The sequence below is a fragment of the Lontra canadensis genome, unplaced genomic scaffold, assembly GCF_010015895.1.
Source record: "Lontra canadensis isolate GAN:19392208 unplaced genomic scaffold, GSC_riverotter_1.0 scaffold5, whole genome shotgun sequence".
Taxonomy (NCBI): Eukaryota; Metazoa; Chordata; class Mammalia; order Carnivora; family Mustelidae; genus Lontra; species Lontra canadensis.
In genome coordinates, this window is record NW_022630999.1 from 41704380 (window position 1) to 41723061 (window position 18682).

Below are 18682 nucleotides of genomic sequence, written 5' to 3' on the forward strand. Positions count from 1 at the left end.
TTTTCAAAGCATTTTGTTAGAATTTTTTTATAAAAAGAACATTTTCACCTCTCTGAATTGGGAATGAATTAATTTGGGGAAAATGCTATAGCCACAGAGAATATGAGAGAACTGAGAATTGAAAGTAGAATACCTGATTTTTCTTTTAGTTAATGAAATATTTTCACTCTTAAGTAAAGTTCTTTGAAGAAAAGATAGTGTTTTTGACATAATCTGGCAGCATTTGCCTGAAGACAAGTGGAGGAGGAGAAAGGGGAAGTAAAAAATAGCTCTGCTCAAAGGAAAAAGTGATCATTTTTTTTTTGAGCAGCGATTCATTGTATTACTTAATCCCTTTTGTTGATTTCACACAGAACAAGAACAAGCAGTTCTTGGCATTAAAGATTAGGGAAAGAAGAAAGCCATTCTGGTAAGACATCTGACCCCTTCAAGGAGGTCTTGTTTTTGTTTTTTTTTTTTTTCGGTCCAATATTTATTGCTTTCAGTGAACTCCTACAGGCAGGGGCCACATCTGCTCTGTGGCACATCAGGGGCTCCAGGCAAAGCCAAGAGTAAGCAGGTAACCAGGTCCACACCTTCAGAGAATTAGAAGTGGATGTGTCCTACACCCTGGTTTGAGGCACCATAGACATTTGTTTAATATAAATCCTTAACTAAAAAAAAAAAAAAAAAAGCAAACCACATATTCTCTAAATACATCCAGATTTGTTCTCCATTCAAAGATAAGTAATATATTCCAAAGGAGGTTTACCTGCAGGCAGAATTCATGGTCTGAGTGCTTAAAACAGAATTCCTGATTGCTCTTAGTTAATGACATCATATTTTAAGTCTTAACTGAGGTTCTTGGAAGAAAAGAGAGAGTTTGGAAACGATCTTTAAGCAATGACCTGAGGCAAATTAAGGAAGAAGGACGGAAATAAATAGAGCTTTGCCCAAAGCTGTATGTGGTTGTACACAGTTGAATAAAAACACCCTAGAGTTGGCCTTCCCTGGCTGATAGCTTTTATCCACCCCCACCCCCCCAAACCAACCCTGTCTTTTTTCTCTTTTTCTAAAGTCCAGTTACAAAAGTTCCTTTGGCATAAACATTGGATGTGCCTCAAACTTCTGGCAGCAGCACTACCCTTTTTTAAAAAGCCACGGTACTGACTCTTCTTAGTCACGGAGAAGTGGAGTAATTATTCTCTTCCCTGAAGAATAGGAAAACAGCTCTCCCCACGTTTCAGTCTTTCAAGTCTTCTGCATTACTGAAGCAGCATCATACACTCTCTGATTGGATCAGGTTCTTTGTTTTCTTAGCATTAGTGCTGCATTTCATATTGGTTGGTGAGGAATATGGTGGCATGCTATACATCAGTGATCCTCTGTGGGATTCCTGCACACTTCATCTTCTTTAAATACACTCTGCCTGAAACTGCCAAGAGTTAGCAATATCTAGGAATAGAATCTTACCTGTCACTCATTCGGTCATTCGAGTAATATTGCAGGTTTTGGTATACAGGGGCACATAAGACAAGTCATCTTTTCTCATGGTACTCATGCTCTAGTTTGGGAAGGGAGAACATACAGCAGCCGATACATGAAGGAAAGTGACAATGGCAAGTGTTTTGAAGAAACAAAGAGGGTAAGGAGGAGGAGATGGTGGGTGGTGAGGGTGTGGCATTACTAATTAGGTTGAAGGGTCAGGGAGGGCTTCTCTGAAATGGTGACCAATGAGCCAAGGAATTGGTATGGCAAGTGTGATCCAACCATGAAGAAGCTGGGGGATTACAGTCACAACAGAACAAAATGAAAATGAAGAAGCCCACGGAGAACACAGACTGAATATTTAGAGAAGGAAAGGGTGGCTAGGCCACTCACAGACCAGATCTTGTAGGGCTCAATATGTACCATGGAGGAGAAATTTGGATATCATTTCCAGTAGAGCATTTGGGAAAAGATGAAGGCAAACTGAAAAAAAGAAACTATACTGATTTGGAATCTATTTGAAGGAAGGATAACAAGACTTTTAACTAACAGGGTTAGATTTTCAAGACTAACAGGGTTAGGCGGTGAAGTAATAGAATCAATGATGAGTCTCAGGTTTTTGGTTGAGATGGGTAAACTGTGAGCCATTGTCAGGTAAGTTAAACTGAGATTTAAAGAATTAAAATTAAATTTCTTTTGGACTTGTTAAGTTTAGTATGTTCACTAGGCATTCAGGTAAAGAAGTGGAATTGGTAGTTGGATATAGGAATCTGGAGCCCAAAGCCTACAGAGGGCAGGGTATAATTAACCAGGCAAAGATTTATGTATGTAATATTTGTTTTTCAAGTTAATATTATCATTTAGGCAATATAGTTTGTATCAATGTAAAACACCTATGTTTTGACATTCTGAAGGCGTATCCTATACTTTCTAGTATATGTATTTTGGCATATGTTTTTTAGTGAATATATCTTCTGTAAGTTACATCCTTTTTCTCTCTTCTATTTTCTTAAAAGCCAGGAAATTCACTAGGAACTAGATAGTATCCTTAAGATTCTGGATACCTTCATTAAAGTGTCTTAAAACTTTGACAAAATGGATTACAGTTGACTTCCATTATGAAAAGGGAGATATTTTACAGGACCCGGATAGCTGATAAATATTTATTAAATGTTGGTCATTAAAAGCCATACTAATTTTTTTACCAGCAATGTTTAGACAGTCATGCAGGGCACCCATAAGTGTTTGCTGGGCTTTCTTTAGGGTAACAAGTTGTTACCCTAAATGGTAAATGATTAATGTTATGTTGTTAAATAACAATAATCAATTATCAGCACTGCGAGTTTTTTTAAGACTTCAATTTGAAAAGACATCTACTCTATTTTCTTCAAAGAAAGCCCATCGTTTCTTCCAAACTTTTAAGAGTTTTCCTTGTCATATTTAGGGAAGTGGGGATGAGGAAGATGGAGATTTGTCAAAGAATACAATTCTAGTAGAAGGGACTAAATTACACTAAATTGGATGTAGAAGAATACATGTACCTTAATGGGTATATTAAAAACATTCGTTTTTCTATCATGTTTTCATTTTTTTAGTTTCTACCTAATTTATCATCACATTTTCCTCATTCCACATCTTGTAAAAGATGTAGTTTATCAAAACATTGAGCTCTGGAAACTTTTCTCATCATACTTAATAACCTCTAAAGAATGACATTTTTAAATTAATATGAGCTTTAATTCTTATTAAGATGTTCTGCATTAGTTTCACTATCATTTCTGACTCTGAAACAGTCAAAACAATTGATTTTATCTCCAAGACCTAGTCGTTTTAAGATATTTATATTTTTTGTTATTTCTTGAAGCATTTTATTATATGATTGAGTAAATCATCTCTCTTTTAAAACTCAGTTTTCCTTAAGTAAATCAGAGATATGTTTAATATTCTCATAGTAGATATAAAAGCGTTTAGAAAATTTGACAAGTTCCCAGAATCTTTTTTTCTGCTTAAAAACTACAAATATAGAGGGATGCTTGGGTGACTCAGTCATTAAGTGGTTGCCTTTCACTCAGGTCATGATCTCAGGGTCCTGGAATCGAGCCCCCACAGCAAGCTCCCTGCTCAGCGGGAAGCCTACTTCTTCCTCTCCCACTCCCCCTACTTGTGTTCCCTCTTTCACTGTGTCTCTCTCTGTCAAATAAATAAATAAAATCTTAAAAAAAAAAAAAACCAAAAACTACAAATATAAAAACATAGTCCTTTGAAGGACTCAGATAGAAATAGCTATGAGCTGCCTAAATGCTAGAAGAATTAGCAGGGAATTAATGAATATTTTGAAATGTTTTAGACTGTGTATACTATTAATGGGTTTTAATAAGTGCTAATTTTAATATTTAATGATCTGTATTTCGTGGGTAGTAATGCCTATAAAATATACATATCTTTTTCTATTTGCTTATACCATTCATGTTATAATTTCCATTAAGAGTACACATATCTCTTAGTTGCTGAATTACCCAACAGATAGGGGCACCTGGGTGACTCAGTCAGTTAAGCATCAGACTCTTGATTTTGGCTCAGGTCACGATCTCAGGGTCCTGGGATCAAGCCCTGCCTTGGCTCCAGAATCAGCGGGGAGTCTGCTTCAGATTCTCTCCCTCTCCCCTTCCCTCCACTCTTGCATGTGTGTGTGTGTTCTCTCTCTCTCCTCTCAAATAAATGAATCTTTTAAAAAAATTTCCAACAAATATACTTTATGCAGAAAGAAAGTAAATGCATTGACTATGGAATCAAAAGACACAGGTTCAATTTCAGACTCTTGTTGTGTGACTTTCTGCTGGTCACTTCTCTTTGAGCCATGGTTCCCATCATTATATAAAATAAGTGGCAACACCCACTTGTCCTCATTTGCCCCCTGCTTCTCATAATCCAGTTATGAGATATACATTAAAAAATCTAAACTGAGAAGCCCAATACAAATGGAAGGAACTATTTTTAAACAGAATGTAGTAATGTTTTTTGCAAATGTCATTGTAAAATTAGAGTGATTTGTGCGAGCGTTGAAAATAATTGGCCTTTGACTAATGAAAATCATACTTTAATTATAAAAGCCAGCTTAGGGGTGCCTGGGTGGCTCAGTCAGTAAAGTGACTCTTGATTTGGGCTCAGGTCATGATCTCAGGGCCGTGAGATGGAGCCTGCCTTCAGCTCTGCACTGAGCTTGGAGCCTCCTTAGGATTCTCTCTCTCCTTTCCCTCTGTCCCACCTCACCACTCGCCCCCCACCTCATGTGCAGGCACTCTCTCTCTCTAAAAAAAAAAAAAAAAAAAAAAAAAAGAATGAATGAATAAATAGCTAAAATGAATAAAATTTGTAAAAGCCAGTATAAATACAGCATGATAATTTCAAAGTAAAACTTTAAAATACTAAAATAGTAATAATTTTATAACATGATACTTTTCACAAATAAAAATACTTAAAACGGAAATATAAAGTTAAAAATCCTGAAGATATGATGCCTGTTTCCTCTTGGGTTATATACTCTTTTACTGTAAATGTGGTATGTGGGTGAGGTTTTCCTATAGTCCAGATTGATTTAACATTTTAAAATGTACCTCCAAGATTCTTTGTATTATGATTTGTTTGCAAATTTTTACATTGTCTCTTTCTTTAATAGTGTTCTTGATGTCCTTGCTATGGATGTATAAAATGTATAAAATCAAGGCAAGAAATGGCCAGTCTTTAGTGTATAAGCAAAAGAATCTTCAGCAAATGATAAATGGCCAGAATTTTCCAAGTGATCATTTTATTCCCAGTGGAAAAAATAATAATAACTTTATTTTAAACGTATCAGGGATCTATTTCCAGCCTTTCCATTAATTCACTGTGTCACATCAGGCAAGTTATTTCATTTCTTTCCCTGTTGGAATCAGGGATCTTGAAATTCAAGCCTAATTTCTGTGTCTCAAAAGCTCTGTGATCTGGAACAAATTATCTCGCTTTTCTGAGCAGCTCCCACCTCAGTTTGGTCATCGATAAAATGAGTGTAGTAACAGTTATGTCTGGGATTGATGTAAGGGTTATGTTGTTAGGCACAGAAATTCACATGGAAACAGATTGATGTAAGGGTTAAGTAGTTAGGCACAGAAATTCACATGGAAACAGTGGCGAAGCGCTCTCAGAAGAGACCTCACAAAATGGTTTCTGTTATCACAGCAAATATGCCAAAGTTGAAGTTCTAGTCTGCAGCCTGACAGGTTCAGATCTCCCTTTATCAGTATAGGTCTTTAGATTAGACTCATATAGACCAAGCTCAGGAGTGCCAGTTGGTAGCTTTAAATCGTCTCCATTGCTGGGTCTTCACTAATCTTCCTGACCTGCAAATGTTCACAGTGCCCACCACTCGCAATCAAACCTTTCTTTTCTCTACTCTCACTCTCTGGATATGTTTCTGGCTGCAAATACCACCCACAGCTTAACTCTCAATGGTGTATCTCTAGCTGTGTCTTCTCCCTTGATTTCAGGTATTAGATACCTGCCTTCCCACTTGACATCTTCACTTAGAAATCTCATTGGCATCTGATCTCAAAAATGGCCAAAGCTCAACTTTTTCACTATCTCTTCCATCAAGATGCCCTTCTTGCCCCATCCAGGTGCTCAGCCACACAGATCCTGGAAACTCCCTTGGAGCTTCTCTTTCCCTCTCTTCCCATCTAATCCATGAGCAACCCCTGCAGATTTGACCTTCAAATGCATCTGGAATCAAACCTCAGCTTACTGCCTCCTTGCTGCTCTCATCTGAGAGTTTAAACTCCCCCTGATAGTTTAGCTCTGGCTGGCTTCTTCTTTGCCCCACTTTTGTCCCCTTCTATTCCATTCTTGCATAGCAGTTGGAATGATTCAGTTAAAATGGAAGTCAGGTTGTGTTCCTTCACCATTAAAATCCTTCTGGTGGTTCACTTGGAAGAAAATCCAGATTCCTTTAGAATGGACCACACAGCTCTCTACGTGGTCAGCTCCCCTGATAGTGTTTCCTCTCCTCCCCACTTCCCTGCCACACCTGCTGTCTCTCCTTGTTTACTCCACCACAGCTTTGCTGTCCTCCCTGTTTTTCCTTCAATATATCAGGGCTCTACGTTCTTTCCCCTTGAATGTTCCCTCAGATACTTGCATGGCTCAGTCCCTAGTCCATCCACATCCCACCTCCCAGGCAAGGGCGTCTCTGACCACAAGTCCTACTAATATAGGTGCGGTCACCTTAGCAACTCAGATGGTCTCATACCCAAATTTGGTACAGATGTTGAGACTTACATGCACCAAACATGCACCGAGAGAATGTGAACAGGTTTATTACTCACATAAGGGGGCTTTCTGGGGAGAGCAGACTAGGGTCCCAAGGATATCTAAAAATGACTTCAGAAAGCTGGGGAAAGAGGTAGGTTTGGCTTTTACTGTGACAAGAAGAAGGCACCAGGGCAAATGGTCTTGTGCATGTGGGACTGCTTGCATACTTTGAGCTTCCTAATGCTGCCAAATAAAGGAACACTGGGTGATCTCATCAGCTTGCCCAGGTGTGGGGCAGGGAAGAAAGCTATTAGCTGTTAGGAGTCAGTCATCAAGAATGAAGCCAGTTCTTATCTCATAGTCTTATCTCATGCTTATCTCATAGTCTTCTTTCACTGCTTTGTTTTTCTTCACAGAACTTTTTACCGTGTACAGATTTTGTATATAATTGTTCCTTATTCTCTCTTAATCTTTCCCTTCCCCTCTTATCTTCTCCTTCCAGGAAAGCAGGGAGTTTATCTTCTTCATCTAATGTTATACCCTCAGTACTCACTATGGTACCTGACACATAACAGGTGCTCAATAAAAATTCATTGAGTTATTTTTTTAAAAATAAAGTAACAAATAATAATGAGCCTCATTGCTAGGATACCTGTGTGCTCCTGATCAGCACAATCTTTCACTGGTCCCAGCCTGCCTGGTAGGCTCAGTTATAATCAGCAAGTCACATTCCTGGGGAGGACAGAGCTCCCTGAAGGAGTCTGGATAAATCAAAAGTTTGCATCCTTGCATGGAGGGAGTCAGACCGCTGCTGTATCCCGCTCACAGCAGAAATTATCTTGGTCATGGGCCCCTGCACTTTTCAGAACATTTCATTAATAAGTCAGCTTAGTTGTGGCTTAGGTGACCCTTTCTCTGGGTTTCCAGATCGAACTCTCTTTATGTCTACACAGCTCCCTTGTCTTTTTAGTTGTTAGCTCTGTCATTCAGGTTTAAGGCACGTCTTGCATAGACTCTTGGAGCCAGTCCTTGTCAAACAAGGCAATTTGGAAATGTCTCTGGTCTGCAGCATGGCTTTCCCACTACCTTTGAGCTCCCTGGAGTGCTGTCAGGTTAGAAGACACCTGTTCAGAAGAAGTAGTCTGTAAATGGCCATCGCTCTTACTGTTTTATCTAGATGGGGAGTTTGAAATAAGCCCACAGTGTGGTTGCTTTCTGCTGTAATACTTGAGATCACACAGCTCTTTTCAAGCTATGATTTAGGCCTTAAAATGTTTTGTTGAACTGAGAGCTAGCATCTCTGAAACCATTACCTGCCCAACTCAGGCTGGAGAGGCAGCGTGGCAAAGACTTTTAGGGGCGCTGGAGCCCACACCACATTAGCAGGGCACACCTCTCCTTTTAAATACTCTCTGGCTCTTTCTCAAAAGAGGCCTCTACCCTGTCCCCCCACCATTCCTTTCCTGCTGTAGTAGAAGAAATTTTGCTGTTTTATGCCTTTTATTTTTTTTCTCTGATAATGTGTTTGCATTTAGTGTTACTTGGTACCCATTCTGTAATACTCAGCTGGCTTGCTGCCTTTATTTTTTTCAATATATTGATATTGGAGTGTCTATGAAGGCAGCAAACTGTTGGAATATAGTTATTCTTACCCCGTGGAGTGTTTTGGTGTGACACATGTGCATGTGTGATTATCAGTGGGTTTTAGAAAAAAAGAGGTCTTAAGTAGAATCAAGATGGAAGGGTCATAAGCCCTATCATATGCTGTTATGAATTTCCAGTGATCCTTTAGTAATTAGACCATACTTCTGTTTTGCACATTAAGCAGCTAGTTACCCGAGGCAGATAGTTTCTGAAGGCAGAAATGGTTTGCCCCTTTGTTTTCACTGTTAATTTATATTGCTTTTCCGTGTCTCTGTCTGTCAAAAAACATGCTTTGTTTCTGAGAAATCAAGGTTGATATAAAATTACCTGTATGTAAGCAGAACCTTCAGACTTACACTTTTCATAGGCATATGAAGAGCATTTAGCTTGGCTGTGTTATTTTCTGGGTAGGATTAAGCCCGTGCTCTGGAAGAAAAAGACTTTGTTTCTAGGAGGGCATTGTTAGAGGCCTGTGCATTTCAGCAAATGAGTACGTGAATGTATGGCTCAGGAGGAGGAAGCTATAGTTCAAGCCCTGCCTGGCATCTGGCAGCCTGAAAACGGCTCCTCCTCTGAGAACGCTTTGACAAAACAGGAGCCTTGGTCCACTGAGTATGAGTCTTGTCCTGGTACAGACATGGTCTGTCCACATTGGTTTGGGTGGATGATACTGAAAGGCAAAGGGAAACTGCTCTACGGAAACCCAGGACTGTGGCATCTCTGTATTAAAAGGTCTGACTCATCCAGCAGATTCTCTTTTAAATTTCAAATGGGAGCTTAAATGTCTGGAGATAAAAATGAGTACTTTCTGTGTATTGTAAAATGGCTTACTCGATGTGTGTATGTGTGTGTGTGTGCGCACACATGCAAGTCTATAAATATTTAAGCACTGACTATTGAATTATAAACTCATGTTTTGATTGCTTTCTATTCCTAAAATCTTGGGGGAAATACTTGGGAAAATAGAACATGGGCTTTGTGGGGTTTTGAGCTGTTTTTTTCCTCTCCTCCCTTTCTTTCCTTCCTTCTCTCTCTCCCTCTCTTGTCTCCCTTTCTTTCTTTGATTTGCCTTCCCTCTCTTTCTTTCTTCCTTCCACAAGTATGTTGTGAACATCTTTTATGCACACAGGCACTATCCTAGGCAATGGAGCACCACAGAGGAGAGAACAGGCTACAGCGCCTGCCCACATAGCATTTTCATTTTAATGTGTTCAAATTCTGTGTCTTATTTCATGCCTGTGACCTTGGACCTGAACTTCATATCCCAATGTGCAAAATGGGGATAATGCGTCTTATTTTCTAGGGTTGCCATGGTGATTAAAATGAGAAAGTACGGTAACCTGAGCATGGGGGCTCAAACATATCCACTCCTTTTTCTCCTGCTATTGGGCTACAAACATGTCTTTTGTTCCTGTCCCGCACCCTGTGGATTTCTGCGTTTGTCTCCTTTTTCTGTGTGTTTCTATCTCACTTATTCTTGCATGTTTGCTTCTCTATTTCCTTGTATCTCTGTGTCTTAGTACCTGTGTCTCTGTGTACAACCGTGTGTCTCTGTGTGTGCGCCTTTCTTTCTTCAAGTATGTCTCTGTGTCTAGTTTATGTGTCTAGTTTATCTTTTTTTTTTTTTTTTAAAAACTCTCTCTCTCTCACACCCTCTGTGTGTGTGTGGTGGGGGAAGAGTGAGACAGAGAGAGAGAGAGCGTATGTGGTGGGGGGAGTAGAGAATAAGAGAGAGCAAGGTCAAGCAAGAAAGAGCAAGCATCCGTCCCTGTGTTTGCACTTTTGTCTCTACATCTCACTTAGTGCGTGGGTTTCTCTACGTCTCTCTGAATGTCTCTCACGTTGCATCTCTATCTGAATTGGCCTTAAATGAGACAAATCATTACATGAAGTTTTAAAAGTTACACTTTTCTCACAAATTTAATTCTAGATGAATATAATTGTTAAATGTGAAGAAGAAGATAGTCTGTTGAGTTTTTTTTTTTTATGTTGGATGGGAAAGGAGATTTTTAATCACAAAGTAAGTAAAAATATTAACCAAAGAAAAGAATAATATATTTAATTATAAAAAAGATTATTCCACGTGTTCTTACCAAATTAACATTTTAAATTAAATGAATTCTTAGTTCGTACATTGAAGAAGTATGATGTAAATAAGATGTCCTTTTTATACAATAATTTTGGCAACAAAATCATAAAAATTGGTAACTATTACGTTCTTGGAGGGATCTATCTGAATGAGCTGCAAAGATTTATAGACTGGATGTTCACTCGTGTTTCTTTATATAGGTGAATATTGGAAAACAAGGTGGTTATCCAAAAATAGGTGATAGTACATAAATTGTGATACAATGATATGACAGTCATATACACATGAAAAATCCTGTTTTTGACACTTAAGAGCCAATACCTTAGGATAATGTTCAGAATATAATATTAATAAAGAAGAATATGTAGCTCGAATGCAGTGTGATTGTTACTTTTCATTACATACATGGTTATATGAAAATAATGTTGGTATAGTAAGATACAGATTTTTTAATTCATTTTAAAACTTTCCTGTGCTTTCCAAAGTTTCTATGATGTGCATGCATTTCAAAATCAGAAGAAATATACCTTCTCTTCCCATAACAGTAAAAAATGAATCAGTTCATCTTTTCTCATACCCCTCAAAGCATGATCTTCTGGGTTTGTTTCAGAAGGGAAGACCAGTGGTGCCTGGGTGACTCGGTCAGTTAAGGGTCTGAGTCTGCATTTAGGCTTAATTTGATCTCAGGTCCTGGGATGGATCCACTAGTGGAATCGTGCTCAGGAGGGACTCTCAGGATTCTTGCCCTCCCCCCGACCACGTGCTCTCTCGCTCTCTCTCACTTTCTCTCTCTCAATAAATAAATTTAAAAAGTAAAATAAAAGAGAAGACCATAAAATAAAGATATCTTAAGAGTTACATAAGTGGATTTGATATTTTTAGACAAAAGCCTTACCCTAGTATTGATAATACGATTTTCTCTATCAATCCAATCATTTTTGGATGAATATTTATCCTCATTTAGTAAGCTTGTCTGGCTGTAGCACACACAGGTTAAAGTCTGTGGAATTTGGTTTATAAACACCTTCTTACTATTTTCTGGAGTGCGCAACACATTTTATAAGTAATGATACTTGCTGAGACTCATCTCTGACCTGGAAAGCATCCAAGAGCTATACTACATAAACGATTGTTCTCTGTTCAAACAGAATAAATCCTAAGATTAGCAGCACTACTGTCTTATACAGAAAAATGATAGCAGAAAATCCAAGAACGAACTCCATGGCAGGTTGGCCATCTCCAACATGCCCATGGGAGGTGGGAACCAGTACACAGCTGCTCCTCTGTCTTGAAACGAGCTGCTTGTATCTTGAGTGAGCTTTTTTCTCTGTCTGCAGAATGTTTACCTTCAACCCTGTTGATGCAGGGCTAAGGAAATCAGCAGCTTGGAGTCTTATTTTCAATATATCCACACTCTTGCTTGCCTCCTAGTTTATTTATTTAATTTAATTTTTATTTTATCAAATAAGGAATTCTATAGTTTAAAAAAACCAAGTCGTACTCTCAAAATAAAGGTAACCCCTTGCTATCAATACCTGATCCCTAGAAGTAAACGCCCTTCATTATTTTAACATATTTTTGGTTGTTATCTAGTCACATATTTCTCAATAAAATATGTATGTTACTAATTTCTTGATTTTTTAGTTTTAATTGTCATCTACCTGGCTTCCTACTCACATATTCTTATAGATTGTTTCTTCTCCCTCTTTGGCACCAATATAATTATCCCAATAATCAGGTTTTTTTAAGTTATTATAAAGAAATTATAATATGTACATTTTATTCACAGCTGAGGCATATCATGTAATTAAAAGAGCATTACCATTTTATTTTTTCAACTTTTCTTTTCTAATAATTGCTTCTTAGAAAATTTGGATTTCTAAACACCCAATGAATTAGGATCTAAATGAGTTAGTATTGAAATACTCTCAAATTCTCCATTGCAGCTGAAATTTCTCATTATAATTTAACATCACTTGGAGTATTTTTAAGTAATTCTGTTTATTTTTTTTCTTTTTTTTTAAAAAAGATTTTATTTATTTATTTGAGAGAGAGAGAGTGAAAGTGAGAGAGAGCACGAGAGGGGAGAAGTTCAGAGGGAGAAGCAAACTCCCCATGGAGCTGGGAGCCCGAAGCGGGACTTGGTCCCAGGACTCTGGGATCATGACCTGAGCCAAAGGCAGTTGCTTAACCAACTGAGCCACCAGGCATCCTTGTTTATTTTTTTTCTTGAAGACCATCCCCCTGGATAGCTTTAAGAATCAGCCATTGTCCCACCAAATGTGAACAGTATTCTTTCTGTCACTACAGATTAGTTTTGCTCTGAGATCAGAGCAGAAGAGTTTAACGATCTCACCATTTAGTATTCATACTTTTCTGTAACACTACTGTCTTCAGTAGATTCCTCAACCCCAGACTGGTGACTGTCTGGATGGGCTTCTCCAGAAAGTTAGTCTCTGGTATCTGCATAACACGTAGCGAGGGCAGACGCCCAGATGTATTGTCTATGTTGGAATATCTGAGGGTGCAGGGGCTACTTAGACATTTTCAATCAAGCCTTCTGCCTTCCTCATTCTTTTTGCTGCTTCCATAACACCTCAGAGCATGTTTTGTGTTCCCACCTGCAGGCCTTTATGCCAGCCCTTCCCACTGAGTTAATAGATAAAAATCTTTCCTTTAAGAATGAGAAGGAACTGAGATAAAGAATGCGCTCAGTTGTGTATTTTTAATTATAAGTGTCAGGGATATTGATTTTTATTGTTGTTGATGTATTATTATTTCTTGTTAATTTTATAATTATTTTTGGCAAGGATGGGAGTCGCTCAGGGGGAATCATGGATTTATCATAACTATACTTACAGTATCTTCTTACTCTAATTTATACTATGTTCTTACTCAGTTTTTTTGGTAAATATAATTGACATTTAACATTATGTAAGTCTTAGGTGTATAACATAATGAGTCTATATTTGTGTATATTGCAAAATGATCACCAAAATTAATCTAATTAATGTCCAATATCACACATAGTTATAAATTTCTTTTTCTTGTGGAGAAACTTTTAAGATTTACTCTTAGCAACTTTCAAATATGCAGCCCAGTATTTTTAACTGTACTCACCTTGCTGTATATAACATTCCCATGACTGACTTATTTTATATCTGGAATTTTGTACCTTTTGATCTCCTTTACCCATTTCACCCTCACCCCACTCCTTGACTCTGTTGTCTATATCAATGAGCTTTACATTGGGGATTATTCTGAGTTTTGTTTTTGCTTTTGTTTTTAGATTTCACATATACATGAAATCACATGGTCTTTGTCTTTGTCTGATTTATTTCATTAAGCATAACACCCTCAAGGTCCATCTGTGCTGTTGCAAATGGCAATATTTCCCTTCTCTTGGCTTAGTAATATCCCACTCTGTGTGTGTGTGTGTGTTTGTGTGTGTGTACTACAGTTTCTTTGTCCATTCATATGTTAGTGGGCACTTGAGTTGCTTCTGTGTCCTGGGTACTAAATTATACTGCAGTGAACATGGTGGGGGTGGGGGGCAAATAGCTTTTCCACTTATCCTTCACTTAAGTGCCCAGAAGTGGAATTGCTGGATCACATGGGAGTTTTATTTTTAATTTTTGGAGGAACCTCTCTCCTGTTTCCCATAGTGGCTGTACCAATACACATTCCCACCCACAGAGCACAAGGGTTCCCTTTCCTCTGTCCTTGCCAACACTTGTTATTTCTTGTCTTCTTTTTAAAATAGCCATTCTAACAGGTGTGAGTTTCTCATTTTTGATCAGGGTATAATTCATGTTAACATAGTGTCTGCTGAATGTAGAGTAAAATATAGTTCTATTTCTCTTTCAATTCTTAAGTATCAGTCAGAAGAAAAAATGTGAGAATATTGCATATTTAAAAATATTATTTATAATTGCCAAGTCATAGGGCCTGGTGATGGGTAGTAAGGAAGGCATGTATTGCATGGAGCATTGGGTATTATACATAATGAATCTTAGAGCACTACATCAAAAACTAATGTACTGTATGGTGACTAACATAACACAATGAAAAATAATAATATTTATAAGCAGTTGCCATAATATTTGCAAGTCAAATGTTATAGGGGTTAGATGATATCAGTGTATCGTTTATCCTATGCTAGGCCCTGGGTTTACTATATACTGCAGTATACAGGTGAGAGAGGTATTCTCATTTTTATAGGTGAATAAATGGAGAATCGCAATGATATTCAACCTTTTAGTTCAAAGTTATATAGACAATAAGTAGTAGAGCTAAGAGTACAAACTCAAGTATATTTTATAATTTTTTTAAAAGTAATGCTTTTTTTCCTGAAATATGCTTTCTTCCTTACCTGATCTCTACCAAAATAAGGCTTTCATAATCTGGAAGGTAAAGATCTTTTACCAGATATGGGGTAATAAAAGCTATATTATTCTAGGCCAGTGTTAGTTTCATTAGCTATTGTACGTGGTTCAGCAACAGTTAAACGTGATTTTTTTTTTTTTTACTTCCCTTCCATTATTGCATATGTGCAACTTACTTCTGGATATTTGCCAATAAAGTCATAGTAATGAAAGAAAGAATGGAGAACTGGAAATAATAAATTACAAGTAAAATCTTTTCTTCTAACAGAGAGAAGGAGAAAAAGATCATCAAGTGCGTTTGGCAGTTGGAAATGGTGTACGGAGTGATGTATGGAGGGAATTTTTAGACAGATTTGGAAATATTAAGATGTGTGAGCTTTATGGAGCTACTGAAGGAAACATTAGTTTCATGAATTACACTGGAAAAATAGGATCCGTTGGGAGAACAAATTTCTTTCACAAAGTAAGTACAGTATTTTCCTTCCATAAATATATTGAGGTCAGTTTACCTCTCTTCTAGACTTCCTGTTTATAAATTACGGTAAATACAATCACTTTTCCTTTTTCTTTTCTTTTTTTTTTTTCTTTTTTAAGTTGAGGACGTCTATAAAGTCATAGCTTCTAGGTGAACCATAGGTTATAAAAGCCTCAACTGTCTCCCAGGTTTTCCTGTATAATGTGGGGATAATGATACCCAAGTGTTTTTTGCTCTGTCTTCAAAGTTAATAAGATAATATATAAAAAACAAGCAAAGTTTCTGATACATGTCAATTTGACTCTTTCCATTTTTCCTGAGTCTTTTCAATCCAGTGTTTCTGCTTACACTTCATTTTTATATCACTCAAAAATTATGTATAGGTTTCTGAGGCTCCTGGGTGGCTCAGTGGGTTAAGCCTCTGCCTTCAGGTCATGATCTCAGGGTCCTGGGATCAAGCCCTGCATCGGGGTCTCCACTCAGCAGGGAGCCTGCTTCCCCTCTCTCTCTGCCTGCCTCTCTGCCTGCTTGTGATTGCTCTCTCTGTCAAATAAATAAATAAATAAAATCTTTAAAAAAAATTATTTATAGGTTTCTGATAAACCAAGATACCACTAAAATCTTAAAAGCCACCCAAAAAAATCACTTACCTAGGAGTAAAAGACTTCCAGCTGATTTCTCAGTAGCAACCATGGAAGCCAAAAGAACAATGTCTTGAACTGCTTTGGAGAAAGTAATTGTCAACATAAAGCTTACACTGAACAATATTTTTTAAAGAATAAAAGTGAAGTTAAAGAAAATAGTTTCTAAATTTATATAGCACAATGTTTATAAACTCAAGTGGAAATAAACAACTCCAGACTCATAGTAGGATATTGTATTATAGCTCTTTCAGTATTTGTTAGAACAAACAAAAAAAACCCTTCAATGTTATAGAACATGCAGTAACAAGTTACTTGAACTAACAGACATTTATAGGATACTGCATCTAAAAACTACAGAGTATCCTTTCTTTTCAAGCACTTATGAAACATTCACAAAGATTACTGGGTCACTTAGGGAATTTCAGCAAACTTCAGAGGATTAAATGTGGCTTATGTTCTCTGACAGCAGTTTAAGGTAGAAATAAATTTTTTAAATGACAGGTAGGTCATCTATATATTGGGTTATAGAATATCTGTAAGTTTCTATGAGTGGACAAAAAATCATTATTGAAATTGAAAAATAATTTGAGATGGGGAGCCTGGGTGGTACAATCAGTTGATTCTTGATTTTGGCTTCAGTCATGATCTCAGGTTGTGGGATGGATCCCATGCTTAGGCTCCACACTTAGCAGAAAGTCTACTGATGCTTGTCCCTCTCTCTCCCCTTCTGTTCCTCCCACTGCTCGGGCTCTTGTCTGTGCTCTCTCTCTGTCTCAAGTGAATAAATAAAAATAAATCTAAAAAAAATAATGGGAGCTGAATCAAAATTAAAATGTTATATTTCAAAACATTGGACCTACATAAGAGTGGTTGAAAATTTGTGAGCTAAATATCCATTTCTGGGGGTTAATTAAAAAGCAACTGAAATAAACTAAAAAAAAAAAATAAAAATAAGGAACTAATCAAAAACAAAAATTAAAGAAACACAAAATAAACATTTAGTGAGAAGTATCAGAAGAGAGAGACATATAATTTTTAGAAAGTAAAGAAATAGGTTCAAAGCTGGTATAAATTTATCTCGTGTTTGGAAAGAGAAGGCGCAAATTACTTTTATGATATACTCTTTGGGATTTTGAGGGTCTTATTGACCTCTCAGAAATGCTGCTGCATTCTGAAAAGTAATTTTGGGAAAGTAAGTGCTGATATTTATTGAGTTTTTCAGTCCTTACAGTTAATTTTCTCAACTCATTGCACTGGTTCCACTAAGAATTTCATATTCGCATTAAAGCTCCTTAGTGAAGCTGAGTCATTCCCTAGTAGTCATCCAACAAGAGTACGTAAAGAAGATTCGTATTTTACATTACTGACTTGACCTCGTTATAATTTTATAACATCTTAAATTCCCTGACTGTAATACTGTCAATAAAGCAAGAAGTCATTGTCCCCAATTTATTTGGAAAACTTCTGATTTTCAACTTATTTTATTTTTTTTTCAGTTTGGAAATGAAAAAAATTATACCTGGTATCATATGAATTCAGTAATATCTTTTCTCATTATTATTGTAGTATGCATATATTACTGTTTTGTTACATACCAAGTCCCCAGAAAAATTTGGACCAATAACTTTCATAATCATGTGGAGAGATCTGATAAGTCCATCTCTCAAACACCTAAACCTAATGGAAGCTTCCACTTACCGTTTCACAGACAAATCAGCATCTAAACAGAGATAGGCTGTTAATAAAAAAGGGAAAAGATGAGACATCAACACAAAGTTCCTGCATCCCAAATGTCCTTCCTGTGTGCCGTACTTACAATTTAAATGTATGCAGCCAAAGGGAATGTGTGCCATATAAGCCCTCAGAGCAAACACTAAAAAATTTTGTGACTGCATTTGAGAGACAAACCCAAGTCACAGTTATAGGCTGGCTTCTCCTTTTCTACACCCAGGGATGATATAATTGGGAGAGAACAAACATGAAATCCCTAGAAGAAATAAAACTTGAAAAAAGAAAAGAAAAGAAGTCTTAATAAAAGGTAGCTGACAAAAAATTACGAATACACAGCAAAATGATAAGCCCTATAAAATGACCAGGGAATATTTAGTAAAACAATTTCCCATAGATTAAAAAATTGTAATAATATTCTCTTTAAAAATAAAAGCTCGGGGGCGCCTGGGTGGCTCAGTCATTAAGCGTCTGCCTTGGGCTCAGGTCTTGATCCTAGGGTCCTAGGATGGAGCCCAAAGCCCCTCTTTAGGCTCCTTGCTCAGTGGGAGCCTGCTTCTCCCTTTCCCTCTGTTGCTCCCCCTGCTTGTGTTCCCTCTCTGTCTGTCAAGTAAGTAAATAAAGTGTTTAAAAATAAATAAGTAAAATAAAAGCTCAGTGGGACACCTGGGTGGATCAGTCCCTTAAGCCTCTGCCTCCAGCTCAGGTCATACTCTCAGGGTCCTGGGATTGAGTCCCACATCAGGCTCCCTGCTCAGGGAGCGCCTGCTTCTCCCTCTGCCTGCTGCTCCCTCTGCTTGTGCTCTCCCTCTCTCTCTCTTTCCCTGACAAATAAGTAAATAAAATCTTTTAAAAAGAAATAAGAGCTCAAAAGATACGAAAGCACAAGGGAAATAAAAATTAACAAAAGGAGTTGAAAAGTAGACACACTCAGTTCAAAGGAGAAAAATAAAAGGGTCTAAGAATG

At 37.3% G+C, this 18682-nt stretch overlaps 1 protein-coding gene across 1 annotated transcript in view; it reads left to right on the top strand.

Annotated features, from left to right (window-relative positions):
• The window catches only part of SLC27A6 (solute carrier family 27 member 6), a 63030-nt gene that overhangs the window by 30610 nt on the left and 13738 nt on the right, over positions 1 to 18682 (top strand). The window contains exon 5 of the mRNA XM_032851971.1: positions 15137 to 15331. Coding sequence (XP_032707862.1) covers positions 15137 to 15331 — 195 coding nt within the window. The remainder of the gene's footprint in view (positions 1 to 15136; positions 15332 to 18682) is intronic.